At 33.0% G+C, this 22,526-nt stretch overlaps 1 protein-coding gene across 1 annotated transcript; it reads left to right on the top strand.

Moving 5' to 3' along the window:
• The first annotated feature begins 1,172 nt into the window (after positions 1 to 1,172).
• On the top strand, positions 1,173 to 21,346 carry LOC119641468. The gene is made up of 3 exons (XM_038040175.1): positions 1,173 to 1,213; positions 19,662 to 20,533; positions 20,589 to 21,346. The coding sequence occupies exons 1-3, from the start codon at positions 1,193 to 1,195 to the stop codon at positions 20,812 to 20,814; spliced, it is 1,119 nt and encodes a 372-aa protein (XP_037896103.1). The 5' UTR covers positions 1,173 to 1,192; the 3' UTR covers positions 20,815 to 21,346.
• Positions 21,347 to 22,526: the final 1,180 nt, after the last annotated feature.

The following is a 22,526-nucleotide window of genomic DNA, read 5'->3' as shown; positions in this document are numbered from 1 at the left end:
AAATTCTTTATTCGTTAAACACTTTTTTTTCAATTAGTCTAACAGATAGTTAAAAAGAAGACCCTTTGAATGACTCCACCCTAAGACGGGATGAGAATTGAAAAGAGTTTGCAACTGTACCAAAAGAATGTGGAGTATGTTTGGCTTGTTAAATGGTTGCTCGGTAGAAAGCTGAGGGTGGATAAACGAATATTTAGCTAATAGTTAACCCGTTAAAATCGCGACTAAGACGTCTAATCCTTGACTAGAAGAATAAGTTTGATTGCAAAGCTCTCTTTGCTTCTTTCAGTTTAAGTTCAAAAGAGAAATTAAGGGAAATACTTTCCCACAATACCTAAAGTATTAGATATAAGCAACTCTGGGTATATAAGGTGCTGCCAAGTTATTCAATGTCTTAAATTTACTCGATACATGCTGTGTTTGGCTAAAACACAAGATGCCTGTTGAGTGAGCGTAATCTTCGCGCTTATATCTTGCAATTAAACATCGAATAAAGAGAACAGGTGGTTATTAAAAACTAGTTTGTTGACTCCGGTTAATTTTCTTGTCTTAATTTATTTTAATTTTATACAAAAATGTATTTTTTATTGTATACTCAGCGAGTCAAGATCGAATGATTCGCCGCCTTATAAAAAATTTATTTGAAAACTAAAAGATTTTCTTTATAAAAATTTATTTCCGCCGGATATTAACGAGAAACCGAAGTCACTAACACATTTGCAAAAGCATTTAGTAAAGTTCTTCGTATGCAGATACTTTATATGCTATTCATTTGGAAACTTGAAAAGCTTCAAATTGTGTTAGTGTAAAACTTTTGATTTTGTTTTCGTTTCAATTTATTATGGTTATGTTGGTATAAAACTGCAAAGCTGTGTAGAAAATAAAACATTTCATTGGTGGCATTGACTTGCTAACGGTCAACGTAAAGAAAAATAAATAAGGAATCGCTTGAAATCGTTTAATTATAGAAATTAGTGCTAATCACAAGTAAAGAGAATTTTCAGAAAAGTTTAGTGAGTGCTCAGTGGTTTATTTTTTTTTTTGCTTAGAAAGAGAAAAAGTAACAATTAACTTAATAAATTTACATTGAACCGAACTAAATGAAAGTGTAATAAAAATTATAAATTAATTAAGTAATAAATAATTACAACATATATTATTTGAAAATAATAGTAACAACAACAAAAAAAAAATGAAATTTCAATGTTTTATGGTAAGTTTTTAAATTTACTATTATATCATTGTGTTGTTGTTTACGAACGAATGTACCAAATGGAGAACATTTGCGAGTTTTATATATATATATATATATATATATATATTAGGGCGTACGATTGGATAATGCTCTAATAGCTTAGGAATGTGGCTTAACTGGCTTATGTCTCATGTTTTAGAAACCAATCATATATTGTAACGGTTACTGTTACTGAAGCGAATGCTTCTTTCAAAAACTATTCCGTGTTCTCATTTTTTCCTGCTCGTTAACTCATAATAATACCCCGAGGCATATTTATCTCATTGATTGTGATTTGTAGAATTAAGAAATCAATTAAACTTATTTTTTGTGTTGTGTTTGATCTAAAGCAAAGATTTGAAATAAAATCAAATCACATAATTAATGATTGCCGGGTTTTATTTATTTATATATGTATATGTATTTTTTTTAAGGAAAGCAATAATCTTGGCATCAAGGCCGTCATTGATAATTATGTCGATGCATTTATAATAATACTTGACATGGATTTACGCTCCAAATGAATTAAAAATGAAATGTACGAGTATTGCACATTAAACCAGAGATTAAAGTTTCAAATTACTATTCAAAGACACCTTTTTTTTGCTTTGTTTTCGTTTTTATGTTATTTGTATTTTTATTTTTACTTTTGTTTTTCCAAAAGGTGGAGCTTTATTAAGGTAATAAAAAATACATCTTTTTTTTTTTGTTTCACGTTTGAAACATTAGGTAATTTTGGCGTTTGTTCAGAAAAAAAATTATCTTCAAATCTTTTACAAATTTACTTGTAGCGCAATACAAGAGATCAATCTTTGTCATGTGCCATCACAATAAAACAATTTCTGCTTATTAAACTTTGTAGAAATCGTACAAAAGCTATTTGTAGTATTTGCACAAAAAAAAAAAAAAAAAAAAAAAATACGTTATAAGTGCTTGTTTGAGTAGGTATAGATGAAATTACACTCTTCGGAGTTGAAGTCTAACACCCACTCTGAAGACAAATTCCTAACATAACAGCCAGTTCAACAAACTCTGTATAGCTCACTCTATCAGTTGATTGTTATGCTTCGAATATTGAAAGCTTCAAACATCAAACATCAACAATAGCTTAAGATAAGCAAAAAAAAAAAAAAAAAAGAAACAGATAAAGACAAAACATAAAAAAAAATACTAATAGAAAAGTTAAGGCATTTACGAAAATGCTAAACGCCTCAAGAAGACAAATCTTTGATATCCAACATCTTAAACGAATACAAAAAGTTTTTCATAAAGGGCGTTCATCACTGAACATTGTTTTCAATAGCCCGACTTTTTCCGCCGATCTCTAATCAAAACCAAATATTCAAGACAGTTCTTGGTGGCGCAGGAACTTGTCTTGTTTAACGGTAACTTAGAATGCAATACAATCCAATAGCCGATCGCCATGACCTAATATAATTCGCTGTTAATCCCTTAATCTTAATCTTGTTTAGTAACATCGACGACAACTGATCATTGCATGAAGTTTAAGACCAAGTTTGTTTATTAAGGTTATACTCAAACCAAACGATTATTTCATCGCTGAGAATCATCTTTCGTCAAAGGTGGTCGTGCGGTCACATTCCTTCTTGAGTGAGCACGAATTAAAATTTAGATTTTTTGATAAAATGCGTCCTATCAATCTTTACAGATACGATCCGCCCTGATCGGATAATTATTTAATTTGAATCATCGCTAAGCCTTCCGCCTCCGTTCGTTATACTATCTTTTGCCTGAAAAGAAAACTCGAAGCGAGTATCTCGAAAATGACAAGTGAAGCGAATCAGCAATGCATGAAAAGAGACTAGAACAACCGTCGCGCCATAATCTCGAAAGAAAGCAGGGTTTGAATCAAACCATTCAGCTTAAGGTGATTTTAAGAGATCTTTACACCAACTTTCAAGGGGTTTTAAGCTGTCACCTCTTCTCACCGCTACGCATATATAGGATCTTAAAAAAAATGTAGCGAATTTTTCATTTTTTTAGATTATTTTAGTTCATCTAACGGATTACAAAAATTCCTAAGTATGATCTTTGGAACTGAATATAGACATAAACTAATTTTTTTTTTCCTGGAAAGCTTCAATCTTACCTTCAGCAATTAGTTTGGAATTAAAATTCATTTCTTTGGCTGCGATTATATAACACAGAAATTTTTGATTTCGTTATTCAAAATGATTTTAATATAATTACTCTTTTTTAATATAATTACTCTTATTAACAATTTACAAACTCTAGTAACCTAAAATTAAACACAAATGTTTATTAGAGCTATTTGAACCTTCGTGTTAACACTATACCAGCCTGTTAATGTGGCTTCTGGATACAGCCACAACAAGGTTCAGGACCTATCAGGGACTCCAGGGCCGCCCAGTTATCTGTACAGTCAGCCCCCCTTCCGGTGCCCTTAATAGCCGAATGGCTATGCATCCATATTAGGTGCACATCATTGTACTTGCCTAGCTCGTTCGAAAGCACTCCAACACAAGCTTAGATCGTTTGCTCTTTTAAGGCATTTATCGCGGCTTGACTGTCGGAATAAACGCAGAACAGCTCTGTCGTGCATTGCCTTCGGAAGCGCATACGGAGATTGGAAATATGATGCGATTGTATCACGTTAGCATTGTCTTTTAGAAATCCGGGTTGCGCCCGGTTTCTCATTTTTCAGTTCTAAACTGTGTACCATTTCTTTATCTCCACCCTGGGCTCAAAAGCCTCTTTTTCTGCAGCTATAGGCAGAGGTGTTGTGCCCAGCAGCGCTTCTAGGACATTCAAGGGTCAGGATCTCATCGCTCCGGTCAGGCTAACGCAGACGAAAGGCTACAATAATAACTTTTGGATAAGTCGCTAGAAGAGAGTATGAAAATCTTTCAATCTTTGATGAATCAGTCCATAGTCTGCATAGTTAACAGTGTTTATTTTCAACGCGGAAGTGCTTACAGTGTCCAGAACAATTTGAAATATTTGATCAATTAACAGCGAGATTGCCTCAATTCTATACCTCTTTGGGTCTTCAAGTAAACATATTAGGACATCAGTTATGCTGTAATCTACTATTTATCACTATTTCCTAAAATTTATTATAAAAAATAGATTTGATTTTTTTACACAGAATTCGTTCAAATCAATTACGCAATATTGCTTGTTTTCTCCTCGCTGCCTATAATTTCCAGTATCTTGTTGTTATAGTTCAATTTTTCTTTCTTTGTTGCTTACTAATAGTTTATTCATTTCCAAACTCCTCAAGCTTTAAGCGTGCGATTCAGGCTTTAGTGTTTTATACCATAAGCAAATCATTTATATGCAGTTTTACTTTCATTTCACTTCATTTCGTTTCCATTATTTGGGTTTATATATTTATTTATTTATTTATTTTTTTTTTTTTTTTCGTTTTTCTTATTCACTTACTTGCTTAGTTTAAATCTGTGTTGCAATTGTTCGTTTTGAACGAAACTCATAGCTAAGATATTTTGTATGCGTTTATGGTAAACACACACCCCAAGGACGACAAGAATATCAAAATAATTTTTTATTATAATCATAAACAAGTACAAATCCATTATATGTGATTTGTATGTATGTATATATATCATGTGTTATACATAACTGGAATTGTAACACTTGCTCATACGATGGTGGGAAAATATTCATCTAGAGAGGGTTAGAAATTGAAATCCGTGCGGGAGAGTTAATACTCTGATCTATAATTGTTGTCATTAAGGTTTGCGAAGCACACGAAGAGATAATTATGACTTATTGAAGCTCTTTGTGTGGCTTAAAGCATTTATTTAAAAAATACTGTATGCATATATATGTATATAAACATTTTCCATTGACATTACCCACTAAATCTATACATGATCGATTACTTGTCGTTTGCTTAAAAAAAAAAAGTAAATAAATAAAAAAGAAAAAAAATTTTTTTTTTTAATATTCTGTTAGTGTTTAACAGTTACGATAATAATAACGAATGCATAACTTCATGCTTAATGTATTTGCCGGTTGTTATGAAAGTACTCTTACGCCAGATATTATAAAGAAAAGTTTAACAATAGCGTTAACGAAAGCAATTTCCACATGTTTTTGAAATTTGCGTAATTACATCAAATTTAGTTCATTTTTAAACTCGAGACGTAAACTTATATCTTAGTTTATTTTGCATAATCATCGCTACATTATTATTATTATTATTATTATTTACTAAAATATACATAGACTTGGGTCGATTTTTGTTAAAAATTTACCTCTAGGTTACATGCAACATTTTTTTGCAATACATTAGCTTGATTATCGGTCATACATCATTGCGAAAAGGTTGTAATTCGTGCATATTGTAAATGATATTTATACCCTACACAACTTGTGGTGTACGGGTATATTAAGTTTGTGCGGATACTTACAACATCCAGAAATACTTGAGATAGACCCAACGAACGATTCAGAAAGTTGGTTTGTCCGTCTCTTTGGCTTGCTTTATTGCTTCTTTCTACAATTTCCGCAAACTTTTCAAACATTTTGGCGAAATTTGATATTAAAAGTTCGCCCGATTCGATTCGGACTACGTTTCCTATATAATGCCACATTTTGAAAAATCATTTTGTGAATAATCGCAAGGTGGTGAGCCGTGACGTACTATAGTGGGTTTGTTTGACAGCACTTGATATTCGTGTGCCATCTTCCCTTGTTGTTCATCGGACCTGAACCTTTGGCTCCTTGTATTTGATTTTCCTGGTGAAAGAATTTTAATAAGAAAAAGTTTTATCCAACAAAAATTTTTAAATCATCAAAAAAAGTAGACAAAGTATGGACCAACGTAGCAAATTCTTACTCTGAATCAAATGGACAGGCATACTCGAATAGTTATATCAAGTGACTTATTCAAGCTGACCAGAAACATAATGCAACGTAAACCGCTATTTTTCGTATTCCGTTTTTATTCAACTGTTTTCGAAATCAAGTTCATACCGCTAAATCTGTGAATCTATGAATCTTTTTGCCAGCTGCCACCTGCAAGATGCAAGTAAAGCGTCGGAATGCGTAATTGGTTTTCCATTTCTTTGGGATTTAGTTTTTTTAAAACCGACTAGTTTTCATCAAAACTCAAACCTTTAAACTTGGAATTTTCGTCACTCCATATATCCCAAGGGGATGTGAAGACAAACAAACGTTCGATAAATCAAACATCACGCTACGAAGGATGGAATATATCTTCAATATTAAGAATCCACACATGCTCGGTATCATTAAACTGCAAAAAAGCAAAAGCATTAACTACAAGATAAAAAATTGGATTACGGGTTTATTTTTGAAAATATTTTTTTTTTTTTTGGGCCATAACGACAGACAGACGTCTGCAAGAGGATTGCCAACTTTTTTACCTATCACCGAGGGATAGTTGGTATACTCATTTTCGCAAAATGTTTATAACGCTCAGAGACATATTTCTGGTCCACACCGAATGATGAATTGATGTAAGCCTGTCTATATGTCCGTCTGTGGAAAGCATTAGCCTAGGCGAAAAAATGATGGAAATTCTTGCAGTTCATGTAGTTTGGTATTGAAAATAATCTAAATTGACCCGTGAGCAGCTCTATAGTACAACAAAAATTCATACTCCCTCCAATTTTAAAAGAAAAAAAAATAAGAATACTTGCTTATTACTATACGCAAGTGCAACGGCAGAAAATCACTCTGTATATTCTAACCGTTCTACAATACGTACAAAAAAATGGAAAAAATCGGTCAAGTTTAGTATATATATATACCTTGTGATACAAAGTATATTGAGTTTATATGGATTTATGTAATACCAAGAACATCCCCTTTTTATTACGCTGTATAGTTCTGGCCGTAATTTTTGGGATAAATATCTGAGGTGTCTTTAACAAAGCACGAACGCTGTCGCAAATAGGTCACCACCGCTCAACATGTAAACTATTCTTTTGAAGAGTTCATTGTACAAAAACAATTTGCACGTTTTGAATAGTAGTATTTAGAAGTTGGTCCAATGTTTTGATTCTTCTGCCATTTTAGTTGCTACGAAAAGTATATGGTGAAGATTACTCTATAATATAAACTCGATATAAAAATTATTTTTATCAAAATTTGGCTGTGTATGTCTATTTTTCTGTTCCTACCCCACATAAAGGCTTTTGTCCAAGGCAGGTCTTTATAAAAAAGCTCCCATTAAAAGAAAGCGAAATATATTTTTTGAAATTTTATCAGAATGAATTTCATGATGTGAAATGGTGCAGGGTACTGAAGGATCGGCTTTGTCCGACCCTGCTGTTTTTTATGTATATTTTATTTTGTATTCAAATGCAATATAAGTTTTTTTTATGAAATATTTTACTGTGCAAAAAACCAGACACTACAATAGTAATTACAGAAATGGCTCAACACAGGCGACTGCAGAGGTAGACTTACAGGCGTGCAAAACAAATCCAGAAAAGTATTCCCATTTTGAAGTTGTAATATATTAAATGCATTTGTTTCAGATTGACCAGGGATAAGCATATATATATCAGGTACCCTAGCTAATAATTGAGTAATGAATGGAGGGATAGAACATAAAGAGCACGGAAAATAAGAAAGTGTCTCATAGCATCAGATAGTCAGTATTTCTAAAAACTTCTACGCATCTCTCTTTCGGTAGGCGTATAGACTAAATATTTTTTTTTTATTTTTTACTTCCAAATATAATCGAATTAAAGAAGACTCGCGGGAAGTGCCATTGTTTTTCAATATTTTTCAAAATTAATTTTTTTTTTTTATATATCTATACAACTGGTCTAATTAACCATGACTAGGGCAATGAGTACAATGAACCCAACAACGCCACACAAGTTGTAGACAAAACAACAAGTAACATATTAACAAAGGAAAATGACAAATACAATAATGCAGGAATGGCAACAAAAACTCCCGGTACTGGTTATAGATGACAAATTTAACTATATTTCTTTTCTTTTTTCAATACTGTTTTAACTTCATCCAGGGAAGCAATTAATTTTCACTTTTCCACACTTCTCAAAACGTTTGCAACGCCCAGGAAGAAGCTTCGTCGACCCCCCAAAGCACATGTATTTTTAATCAGCATTAAATTCTAAATCGATTTACGCATGTCCGCCTGTTCGTCTGCGCAATGTTTGTTGTAGGCATTCGTTCGCGCAACAGTGTAGCATCTGTGGCAAAAAATGAAGGCATTGGCTAGAATTTTTAACGTGACCTACACCTATAATGCGCCCATATCCTTGCTACGAAAACTGAGAACTTCTATGTTTTCCGTGGTTCTTGGCTTCTATCCATAAACTACAACAGACACACGATATAAAATTCAAATATCCACAAAATTCGGTCCTCCTTTAAGATAACGGTGATGGTTGTGAAAGATGCGATTATGACTGAATATGATTTGATGTTGTTTTGCTTACTAAACAAAACTGTTTGCATTAGTTTAGTCCGTAAGTATTTATGCCACAGAATCATTGGTCTTCCATTGCAATAGTTCGGTTACAACAATTGAAAACCTTAGGAATAAATAGATATGGGCAGTTCACACATCGGTAGTGAACAATACATTTGTAAAGCATTTAATTCTTTGCGTAGTTTCTTAGCAAACGTTAACTTTTTTTTACGTATTCAAAATGTCGGGACCAATACAACAAAAAAAAACCTGATTATTTTCAATTTTTATACATGCCGCCTAATGATAGAGGTTTTAGTATAATTGTTCTAGCGTTGGTAACATCCAAAAATGTGCCTAGAAAAAGCCGTGCATTAAAAATGTTCTTAAGTTTTTGAATGAATGTAGTCCTGTTTAGCCAGCACGTCCCGCTATCTGAGTATTATTGGAGGCAGTAAGAACTGCCATTAATAGATAAAATCTTGCTCACACAAATTCTCCATTCATAAATTAATGAATCAGGTTTAAAAATAAACCAAATTCATGCACAACTAGGTCCAACAATCCATAGCTGACTTTAACATTCTTTCGTGCTACAACAACAAATTGGAAACCGGAAATCGAAAGCAGACACTGATCTAAAATTTTTTGTACTTTACAAAATTACTTTGAAAAACTATTTCCTACTTCGTCCAGTCGGGAAGCATCCCCACAAATCGGACTACGGACTCGATATTAATAAATCACTTGCTTTTCGAGGGTGCAGACCGTTTTTTCACCTTCTTAAAGAAATTGTTCTCTACGCTACACAAGAGAGGACAGCTCTTTCACTCTTACCTAGTTCGATCCAAAAATGTTAATTAAACGCTCTGAATAGATTATCCTCGAATATTATTCTTATATGAATGTTAAAGAAAATCTCTTCAACCAGTTCTTGCATTGTTCGTATCTCTAAAGAAATTTCAATTCTACAGAGTTCGTGCAAATGTAAATAAGAAATCTCCAGTCGATCGATATAAATTACCCGCAGGTACTTCAAACTTTCAAAAAATTAGAGAAAGCATTCGGTGAAATATTTTCGATTGCAACCAAACAATGTCTCATTACATATCTGCTGGGCAAAAAATTCGGGAATTTATTAGAGAAAAATAAAATTGATATCTAAAAGGTATTTTCCGTAAGCTCCGGTCTTCTTTGGTTGATTCAAACCTTTTCTCATGCAGTTTTCAGTCGAGTTAGTTGCGTTGTTGAGGAAAAATTCTCTTTAAGAACCGGCTAAACGCGTAATTTCTTAAAATTTCTCTTGAAATTTTAAAAAAGTGTATTCACTTCTACTTGAATCAGCTCTCAATAGTCCAGACAAGAACTTTTTGCCTTTAAACGCATATTGTCGCCGATTGTCCATATTCCCAACATTCCAGTTTCACTTAATTTTCAAATCAAGTTTTTAAAAATATGTAAATAAAAAAATTAAGAATAAAATAAAATTGGCAGCAATATGCAGTTAGAAAAAATATGCAAAGTTTGCTACATAAAGTGATATCAGGTTTTGAACGTACGCTCATAAATCGCAAATACATCGCTATGCATTTAAGGGTTAACCACAAAATGTACGATTTCCGCGATGTCGTTCGTTCGCAAACGTCAGCCGGAATTGGAAAAATATTTGTAACACTTACCAAGTCTTGCTTGATGCTTTGTTCAATGCTTTTAAATACACGATTCGCCGTAGGCCTTATGTATGATTTTCAATGGTCGCGCATTCAAAATTCAATTTTGAACCTTAAATTTATGACAAACTTTCAGGTCAGTCCTTCTTCAACTTTAAACGTCACCAACGCACTCGAAATCGTGATTAACATAGACGTCCGCCGGTTGTGGTGAAATTCTTCACGCTGTTTTAATACATAAAAAATTACGGCTGCAATGGCTTTGCAAACACCGAAAACGCAGTGAGACTTCGCTTATATTCCCAGACCTATATAACGTATACATTTATAAATTAAAATTTTCCCTATATTGTTGAAAATTTATAAAGTAAATGTCACTCGCAGGCCTGAAAAGACAAGCACATCGTCATTTTATTAACCATGTAAGCTAAAAACATAATGACGCCGCACTTATATTCCCAGTTCGTACGTTTTTCATAAAATGGATAATAAATTGAATTTATCAATATTTAAATATATATAAATTTATAAAATTTGAAAATAAAATTTATCTTTTAGATCTGAGCATAGAAACCTTGGCGCATTGTGTCAGTTGGAGCTTATATTTCTCTGTCTTAATTCCTGTACATACAATAAGGACTGGGGCTTTTTTTCAAGTCCGGCAATATTAGTGGAACATATAAAATCCATTAAGCAGAAAAAAAGAAGCTCTGCTCAATTCTAGTCACAGCTTTAAAGTCTTGAAGTCCCATTGCCCATAACTATATAGAACTCCTAAGACCGCCTTAGACCACTCTAACTGGAAAGGGAACAATTTTATATAGGGTTTTTTTGCATAATTCGTACGTTCAAACTGTGGAATGTTAATATCCAAATTTTTACAGTTGTTGTCTAAAATGGAAAAAAATAAAACTCGATTTCTAATATCAAATAAATTTTGATTAATTGCTTTTAAAGACGCTACTTCCCATCTTGACTCATTTCAAATTAATTTTGCTGTTCAGCGAATTTCCTCAACTATGCACAGATGCGTAGCATTGAGTTTGATGTTGATGGACAACTAAAAAAAGAATTGCAATTCGATGTTAAAGATACGAAGACACGAATACTAACAAAATCGGATAAAATCATATAAAAATATTGTTAAATGACCTTATGACTGAGGAAAATACCGATAGGAAGATGAATAAAAATATATTGGTAGCTATTTACGTTTAAATTATTGTTCATTAACTAAGCATTTTCATCGTCATGGCAAGTCTCTTGCAGGAAAACATTATAACACACATCTATAATTATGGATATACGATATGCGTATGATTGAAGAAGGGTTAGGCTTTACAATATAATAAAATGGAATGAAAGCACAAAAATAAACAATTATTAAATAATAATAAAAACAAATTTCGCAATACAATGCTAAGAGGAGTTCGGGTTAAATAATATGAACTCAAGTTCCTGGTTTATATTCATATTGCTAACAGCTAATGGTTATTCAACGTGTAAAGCAACTATTAAAGCACCTGAAACGCAAAATGTGCATAGCGTTTACAAACTGTTCCCAAAAAAGCCAAATAATACATATACATATATATTCGAGCAGAAACACCATTTTACTTCAATGATTTTCTACATTAATTTTTATACAAGAAATCAATTCATAAATAAAATTTTTTTTTTTTTTTTTTTTTTGCTTATTTAGCTCGAATAGAAAAAAATAAAAAAAACAGACACCACCAAAACGAGTTTTGTAAACCTACAAGATTTGGATGAAAAGCAATTGTATGAAACAGCAACAACAAAATAAGTACAGAAAAAATATGGTAAATGGGGTAATCAATCGAGTATGACCAAAAATAATGTTACCAGATACGAGGGCAACTGGTAATGTGAACAGCAAACAAATGCAAAATAGAAAAAGCAGAATATTTCTGTTTGTTTTTTTCCTTTTAAAAAATTCGATTCGTTTTATCAGGTTCGGTAGCTTTTCTTTATAAATAATCCGAGATTGTCGAAAAGGTGCCATTGATTTTGGGCTTCAAAAGCATGGTGAACTTGAAATGGCTTTGTTTAAAATGCAAATAAATCTGTATCATAATCAAGGTTGCACTTATTGCTTTGAGTTCTCATACCATAAAAAACCCTCTGTTTGTTCTAACGTAGAGAAACTCATATCGAGGTATTTGGCTTCTCCTCATTACTATGCTGAATAATTGGGTTTCTCTTATATATCATCTCTAGTTACGATTTAATAAGCACTAGATGTGATGGTTAAGAACGCCTGTTAGATCACGTGACGGTTTTACTTTACCAACGCGTTTACGGTCACAATAGCAACTGGTGCAAAAGATAATTTTGCACGCCGCTGAATGCAAATCGTGCGAAATTCATTAAACTGACGATGCAAACAGAGCTCATAATTTTGGTTAACAGTATTTATAGCACGCTTGCAAACTTAGATCTTGTTGAAAATCGTAAAAAAGTATCAGCGACAATGATCACGACTTCATTCAATTTTTATCCGAGATAAGGTTTTCAACACTCCGTTTGACGTTTACCGAACCCACGAACGGAAACATTAAATCATCTCTGTAAGCATTGCGATTTAACATATCGCTATGCACATCAAGCTGCCCTCGTACGAGTTGAGTGCTAAGAGCATAAATCACGAATGAGTTGAAAAAAATTCTTACTGTTAAAGGAAATTAAGAGTTAAAGAAGAATTTCAAGAATTTTACTTTAAAAGCGAATTTATATGCTTAAATGTGTGGAAAAACAAGGTTATTAACTGAAGTTCTTCTTGCTGCTGCTCGGTTTAAACAAAAAAAAAAAAAAAAAAAGAAGAAAAAGAAAGAGAAAGAGAAAAAACTAGCATTTATTACTACGGCCATGACCATGAAACCTGTATAAAATATTGTACGTATGCGCGCGTGTACAATGAACTGTGAATGTGTTTGTGTGTGTGTGTGTGTGTGTGTGTGTTTGTGTAAAAAAGACGGATGTAAATATTTTTTTTTTCACTTTTTTTTCTTCCACACATAGTTTGCTTTTGTTCAGACTTCGAAATAAATCTCAAAAATTTATTTCTTCAAAAGATTACATAACAGAGTTTAAAAAGTTGTAGTGGTCGGTGCATGCATTGAATTACAATATAAACGTTGGTACATATAAAGGAATTGCAACCTAAGCCATACGTTTACATACAAGCCAACAGTCAGCTCTATTGACGGCTGTGTGTTTAGGAGTTGAACTAGTTTACGATTTTTACTTTTGTTTTCAGTTTTTCGTTTTCTTCGTTTTAACTGCAGTTTTTTTTAAAATTTTTTATTAGTAATAGCTGCCACAGTGAACTGCAAGTTTTGATATCATTTCAAAAACAAGTTCGAGCTGTGAACTGTTAGAAAAAAGCAAAAACCATACAAAAGTTTTATATTTAGCTTAGAACGAATCTTTTAATACTTATTAAGGCAATGGTCAACTCCTTTTCATAGCCGTTTTCCGATCATTTTCTTGTATAAAATTGATTTTACATATAGGCGTAACGGCGAAGCTAAAATTGATCCAAAGTAAGATTGCATGCGTTCCCGTAATTATCCAAAAATAATTAATCGATGACAGATTGTAAGGTTATATTTGCTATCTAGAGTCAAATGCCATTAAAAGTCGAGCAGCACGCTAGTTTCATCAACCATCTTTGAATATATCAACGCATGCATTTGCGTACGCTTTCGTTGACGTCTCATTATAATTGATTAGAAGATGTGAGGTTATGTCCGCTATCGTCAATCAAATAGTAAAATTCGATTAATGTCATGCTTCTGTCGACATTGGACGTGACTTGCAATCCATGTCGAACAGTATCTAAGAAAGTTTCACAAACTATCACTGAAACAAATGGCAATCGCACCGTCCTCTTCGGAAATCATAGAATGAAAGATGTGCACAAAAATTGAATGCGTTTGCTTACTTTTTCTCTTTTTTTACGTTAAAACTAAAAATAAACTCTTATTACAAATGTTTTTATCTTGCCCTCTCCATACCTGTGCGAAAAATGTGGAAAAGAAAAAGTAACTGACGCGTTCATCTCATATATATGATAATATTGTAAATGCAATCCTTTATGTAAGCATTAAAATGACGGCAGTCTATAATCCGACATATGTAACATATACAGAATAATATATTTAACATTACACAACCCAAAAAGTGGTGTAATGTCCACAATATAAACTAAAAGCGGATCCAATAATAAATATATGATAATTTCAAGACTGTTTCAAACCGTCGACGAGCTCAGAAAGCCCTGTAACCAAGTTTCGGAAACGGTTGTATTAGATTTACAGCGGATGGAAATATGCTTCCGACATTAGAAAATATGCATACGCACTTGCTAAGCGTGAATAAGAATTGGCGAATGTCGTCTTTTTTCTTCTTTTGTTAAACTACCGCTCAATGCTTTACCAACTACAGCGTACTTGATTACAAGTACAAAATTAGGTGAAACGTTTTTACGTATATATGTTTGTGGGTAAGAAAAATGACCATCCGATTAGGTAAGAATCGCGGGTACAAATCTTAATCGCGATGGCGTTCACATTGGTCGTAGTTATAGTGAATACTCAGTCGATAAGGGCCTAACATTTAGCGATTTGATATACACCCACTAGCCTGCTTACAGCACTTCTATTGTCTTCTTTTTAGCCGTCACCGTGTCACACGAGTAGTTGGTTACGTTTTGCGAGTCTTCTTATCACTAATAGAAAAAGAAATTTTCTACTCTTAGGTTTGGTGCTTTTGAGATTACGGCGTGACATATGTTTAAAATGCTTTTTCCTCATGTCATGGGAAATTTCATTTATGAAGGCATGAATTATAAGCGAACCGACAAGCAAAAAACGGAGCTATATTTTTGCGGACGATCAATATGGATGTGAATTTTTACAGCAAATTGTATATTTTGGGTCGGCGAAGTAATTATTGAGTTCGATGATTGAAATAGAGTAATAAAGCAATGGTAAAATAAATAAGGAGTAAGATAAGTGGCAATACAGCGCAATTTGCAAAATTGAGGAACATAAAACGTTACAGTTTCAGTCAATAGTCATATGAAAAGTGTAAGTTGAATTTTTCACTTAATTCGTAACCTAAGAATTAATTACTTATAGAAACCCCAAACATGACATTCGCCTTATAAGGTTGTCGGAGCAGAAATTTAAAGAGCTTAAAATTGTCGGACTAGTTATCATATAGATATTTAAGTAAAAATCGAACATGAGAATTTCATAAAGATCTTAACCAGGAGAGCATACCTAAAGCTTTTCCGAAATATATATAAAAATCAGACAATTTGCAACGAATAAATAAACTCACTTTGAATCTGGTCAAAAAAAGACGTCTAATGAAAATTCTTTAGCGTTTCATATGTCATAACAAAGATAGTTTATCCCCATCCTTCGCTGTTGCGTATAAAAAGTCTTAATACACTATGCTGCCGAGTAATTTAACCGGTTGTCTGGTCTAATGTAACAATAAAAGAAAAAAACTAAGATATAAACAAAAAAACGGTACCCCACCCGAGTAGAGACGGGAATTTTTGCTGAAAATTTAAAACGCACATACGTATACACATATATATATATATATATATATACACCAACAAAATCAGCCTCTCGCATATGTATAAACTAGATTTTTCTTCATCATTATACGTTAAGGCATATAGACAGACATACATGCTGCACATGTACATAAAAATATGCTTTTATAAAATAACTTAACTGTATCTTATTTGTCTAGTGTTTCGACATTAATACAAAAAAAAAAGAAAAGAAATCAAAACAAATACAAAAATTATTTGCTTCTTTCTGTGCTTAGCAAAAATTAAAAAGAAATAAAACTTTTTAGTTACACGTACTAACGAACGGTGCCCCTTTTCTTATAAAGCCTTATATGCACGACTACTACTCATGCTTATATACGCATGCGTAAATAACGCTTACTGTTCACTTTCCTAAAATGTTACATTTCTAACCAGTTCGGTCAGCCACTCATCGAACTGCTTTATGCAAGCAGTATAACGCTTTTATGATTTAGATCCAGAATTGGTTATGGTCGCTATTGCATTCCATATTTGAGAAATTATGTTAAAAATTCAATTTAATTAATTAAATACCCGGCACATGTACAAAAACACTTAAAGTCATTTTAAACACTTTCCTATTGAATGGAAAAACAAAGTTAAACATAATTAACAAAATCATTGTCATGCAGTAGAAGAACTAGGGCAAGCAATTTGAGCATATCATCATCTTATGCATACACATAAACTTATTCACCCTACAAACATCATATGAGAATAATACAACTCTGCAAGGGGATTGTTGAATAAGGGACTATGCAAGTTCTTTCTGAATTTTATTCTAATACTTCGCGGCCCTCGTGTTTACTTTTTGTATCCTTATCTTTGAGTGCATTTGTGCTAAACAGATATTCGCAGCATTTCAAAACTTGAGAAAGAAGGTGACGGCATACTTATTTTTATAGGACCATAAACCGAGTTTGAAAATAGACGGGATCTCTAGACTTAGTAACTGTTGTAATTATCATCATGTAATGTGAAATACTTTGTACGGCAGGATTGTCATGTAATATGAAATGTGGTCTTGAATGTTTTGTGCGGCTGGATGGCCCTGTAATGTCAATTGTTTTCGAAGACAAATTAACGGTGTATAACTGTACTACTTTGAAGTACTTCGGAGCGCACTTCTTTCACTTGCACACTGAACTAGGGGTAACTGTAACTAATTAAAACAACAGCGTTTATACGCACAGGTAATGAGAGGATTAATGATAATCTTTGTTGAAAAATCCACGATTTATATACGAATGTTCTAACGTACTAAATTTTTATTTTTTCTAAGTAAAAATACATATATATATAGTACTTGATCTAATTCTAATATAAAAAAGTAAGTATTGCGCAGAAATGCAATTTGGTTCTTTTAGAGTGCAGTCAAAGTGTAAAAGGATCTTGGGTCATATACAAGATTAAAAAAAAATACAAAGTGGTAAATATTAAGTTTTTTACATAAGTTTGTGGCTTTATTGGAGTCGGTTAGTACAATTATTTATTGTTGTCGTAAGTACACTGTACTGAATATATCATTCATTGAAAACTCAAGTGAAAAATTGATCTGATTGTTCGACTGGTGCAGATAATTAACGTTTTGTGTTTATTTAAAATGGAGAGTACCTGGTTTACCTGGTATTATGTAATGCGTTACCGAATGTTCCATTTAGATTCGTGTATACGGAAACAAATTACAATTTTCTGCTTAAAAAATGCAACCTGCTCGCATATAATTTTCGTGTCTGTAGTATTTAGAACCGCGTTCATTTTACGTTTCCTAAAAGCAAGAATTTTGCAACAAAAATGAAATGGGCATAAGGGTTGCAATTTTCGTTTCCGCCTCTTTCATATTTTCAGTAAGTTTCCTTTTCTTTTTTTTTTTTTGTAACCACTCTGTGCCCACTATGTCTTATTTTTTGCTTAGATCGGACGGGGCAACTCGAAGGAGAGGAATGTAGATTTCGTGCTATACTCACTGTAGGGGTACTACGCTCTGCACTAATGATATGCAACTGCATGTACGGGCATGCACTTTCTCAGATTCGTAATGCTATATTATCGATTAAATAAATAATCTTTGCGCAGCTTCCACGTACTTATTCATTTTACATATTTTTAATAATAAAAAAAAAAAAAAAAATGAAATTTCATTATATTGAGAAAGCCATCGTATTCCTTGCAATAGTTCGCTTAAGTATTTTTCAAAGTCTTACATAACTTTCTTCTAATATTCCCAATATTCTCCACTAATTATTTGGAGTATCAAAGTTTTTTTGTAACTTTTGCCGTTTCTAAAAACATATTACGTTAACCATTTTAATATATTATTTTGGAGCTGCTATCATTTCCTAACTTGCAGTTTTAGTTTTCAGCCCAATATTTATTGCGCCCCTGTATTTCTTGGCTAACCATATTTTTGCGCATATATGAAAATCCTCATCTGTTTTTTCTGTGCTATTGCCGCGACTCTACAAAAAAAAAAACTTCAAAATCCGAAACCAATGACAAGTCATAAAACATTTTTTTTTTTATGGTTTGCATGACCTAACAAACTTGTTGTACAATAACAAGCAAGAAAGTTACATTCGGCGGTGGCCGAATCTCGCATACTCCCCACTATGCTTTCCGCATTCTATTCTCCAAGCTCTTTTATTTGATACGATTATCGCTAATATTATTAGGAAAAAATTAACCGCGATGTCTACCATATCCATTTTAGAATTAACCCAGATAGCATTTTCATTTGGGGAATGCACAAAATAGTTTTACGCATTCTGTCTTGTTTGCCTTATGATAAATAAGCATAAGACATCAAAAAAGTGCAACAAATATAATTTAATCACTTGTAACTTTGTGTGGGCATTGCCGATTTTTCCCGTTTTCACACATAAAGCCTAGGGTTTCGCAAAGTAAATGTGGAAAATTTCAGCCTTCTAACTTTAATAATTTCCGAGTAACGAACAAAAACCCACGAATTTTTGTTAGGAAAAACGGAGCTGCGTTCAGTTTACGCTCCATTGCGCGCTTATACTCTGACCAATTTAGCCTATTTTTCATGCCAACCTCCGTGTAAAAACTTCTAATATTTCCAACAAATTTCAAATCGATATCCGCATTTTTGTGAAAATTGCGAACATAAAATGCCACACAGACGGATAGACATGGCCATATCAACTCAGAACTCCACACTGATGAAGAATATATACCCTTTATAGTGTCTCTGAAGCTTCCTTTTGGGTGTTACATACGTTATGAAAGTCAATAAAATGAGTGTTGGGATTAAAAATGATATCAGAGCAGTGATTGAATCTATATCAAAAGAACATGCATGTTATTACTAGAGACTACCCACCGTTCGCACCGACATAATATACAAATCTTAGTCTAGGTTCATCATGAATTTTGAAATTAACAGAAAATACTTAAAATCAAATTTAATTTATTAAAACTTACTTAAGGCATAAAGCTTTAGGCTAAATAAAGTGTCGTTGCGATTGCACAGTTCAATTTCATACATTTTCTTTTGAATTCCCGACCTTTGTACCGGCCTTTGTGCCTATTGCATAAACGAAGCAAACAAAAGCACATACGGACTTTTTAGTTCTCATTAAATTGAGAATCGTGACAAAGAGTTTTCTTTTTACTTTAGATCTTTATTTTATCTATTAAGTGATCTACTAATTTAATTTAAATTTTCATTTATAGTGCGTATTATTATGGGCCTTACTTTCGACTCTCTATCTAGTCAAAGCTCAAGTGCCGCCCCGTTTGTCGATACCCGGCGCAGTGCCAGTCCCTGTAGGACGTGCCACTTCGGTACGCGCTAGACGTCCTGCAGCTTTAAGAGCTCAGCAAAGTTTATTAGCCAACAATATTGCATCGCGTGTTATTGAAGAAGCTAAACCGGTGACGGAAGCTCCCGAAGATGAGTTACCCGACGCTTATTTGCCGCAACTGCTGCGAGATCAACAATTAACTGGCTCCCAACTGACCACAGCCCAACAAATGCAGTTTCAACAAACCGTAGCTGCTTTTCTCAATGGCGAAGTGAATTCTATACCCGACACACCGATTTCTCATCTATTAAGTGATGATGAACCCCTACAAACCACACCTCAATATTCGACTAGATTTCCGGAACGCAATGTAATCAGTAGCCCGCCTAGTCCCAAACCTACTTTTAATGACTTTGGTATAGGAGCTAATATAATAAATGGTGGCAGCCATCGTTACGCCGCTGAAAGGGCGCCACCAGTAGCCGTTGCCCCTCCTCTAGGTCGCGAACGGGTTAGTATTATACGTTCACGTCCCGCTATACGTGAATCCCGCCCTCAATATGAAGCTCAAGTAGCTCCAGTACCAGTGCGTAGACCAAAGCCTATTCAGTCGCGCCCGTTAATCGAGCAGAATCAATTACAAGATGAACGCGAAGTAAATCACGTCAAACGTAGACGTCCTGTAGCACAAACATTACGCAAATGGCGTGAAGAACATGAAGATGGTAGCATTACATGGGGTTACGAGAATGATGACGGTTCGTTCAAGGAGGAAATCATTGGAACTGACTGCATAACGAAGTAAATAATCCGCACATTTAAAAAAACATTTGTAATATTTTATTTTGATTTACAGAGGTACGTACGGTTATGTTGATCCCGATGGCAATAAACGTGAATATCATTACGAAACGGGCATTAAATGCGATCCAAATAGACGCAATTCTGAGCCAGATGTGCAAAGCAATGGCTTTATTAATTACGAAGAGAACAGAGCCATTTTACCGAATGGTATTGAAATCGATATGTCTCAGTTGGGTAAAAAGAAATCGCGAAGACCGGCAGTCAATTATAGAAATTAGAATTGTACTTAAATCTTTGTATTATGCTACAATCATTGTAAATTTATCCATATAGCCTTTAAGAGACTTTCGTGTACTATGCCCTTAAATATTTTATGAATTTTTATAAGATTTTTATTCCAAATAAAACACTGAGACACACACAACAGATTTTTTTACAAAACAGTATTTTGATTAAAAGTATGAATATATGTTCTCTTTTTTTTGAATTTTTGTTGTCTCCTTATTATTTTGAAAATATTTAGAAATATTAAACTCAGAGAAACTAGAACCTTACCTTTGAATAAGAGCAGATCGGAAAAGTAGTACACACTCAAATTAAATTATAATATTAAGGTTTTGGCACTCTGCTTGACGCATTTTTTAGTACATTTCTGATGCTTTAATTAAAAATTGGAAAAAAGGAATTGAAAAAATTTAAAATTAAAATTTCAATTTTAAAATTAATGTTTTGAAATTTAAATATAATATAAACACATTCTTACGCAAATGTTAGACTTTTGTTGAAACTTACTTCCATTTCAATTCAATTCATTATCAAAAATTGCTGAATTTTGTAAATAGAGAAAAAAAACGCAAATCGAAATAAATATATCCAAACACTACACACTTCAACCTACTTTCGTTTTATGATCATCCGATCAACAATCTTTAATAAAATCTTTGTTGCTGTGTTAGGTAAACTTAGCAAATAAAATAAATTACAATTATTTAATAGGTTTCTGAGAGAAGTGATTTAATTTCTTAAGGCAATTAAGCTTTGTATATTTTGTACTATAAAATTGATGTACTTACCATCACTTTTCTTTTCCATATCAACTCTGTTTAACATCTGTTCTTGTCTGCTAAATCAAACTATAAGGCAACGAACGTAATATCGGTTGCAAACGCATCAAACGATTTAAACTTTGACTACTTTTCGTGTACCAGTAAATTGTATATTACAACAACAAAGTTATTTGTCTGTTGGTTCGAATAGTTTGCTACCAGATTCCAATAATAAAACCAGTATTGGAGAGTGTCAAAAAATTGTCTTTTGTCCAAAAAAGTGGTTTTGCTGACTATATTGCTATGATTGATGACGCATACAGTCACCAAAAATTAAATCGATTTTTTAAATCTTTTGCTACATTAATTTCTTCTAATAAAATGATCATTCGTTGTGATTTTGGAAATAAAGAATAGGACTGGCGCATACCCTGTTCAAATACTTGAAATTTTACGCAGTTTACAGAACAAACGGTTGATTTTCATAAATAACGAAAGAAATATTCAGACGTGTATAGCGACTTTTGTCACAATTCAAACGAAATGGAATCACAACAGCGCCTTGTATTTTTGATTTTGGATTGAATAAAGCTCGTAAAAATTGTTCAAATTTACGCCTTTCGGGAGGGAGGCTCCCCCGATTTCAAAGTGTGCGTAGTAATTTCTAAATAAGATCCGAAAAATTATAGACCGTCCCAATGTCCAACATTCTCGACAGCCATGCAGTGCTATAAAAAAATAGACTCCTGTAAATTTTTCAAAAAATTATTTTTTTTTATTGGCTTAAATTATACTATAAATAGCCAAGACCGCATAAATGTATAATTGTAGGTAGCTATGCTAAAATTTTAAATGAGCCAAAACCTTGATTTTTAAAACATTATTCATGGCGGCATACGGGTATTTAAAACTTCAAATGCATAATACGGTAAGCTACGAAAAAT

This window comes from Glossina fuscipes, unplaced genomic scaffold, assembly GCF_014805625.2.
Source record: "Glossina fuscipes isolate IAEA_lab_2018 unplaced genomic scaffold, Yale_Gfus_2 150, whole genome shotgun sequence".
NCBI classification, from domain to species: Eukaryota; Metazoa; Arthropoda; class Insecta; order Diptera; family Glossinidae; genus Glossina; species Glossina fuscipes.
The sequence above is the reverse complement of the archived record's forward strand: the minus strand, read 5'-3'. Positions and strand labels throughout refer to the sequence as shown.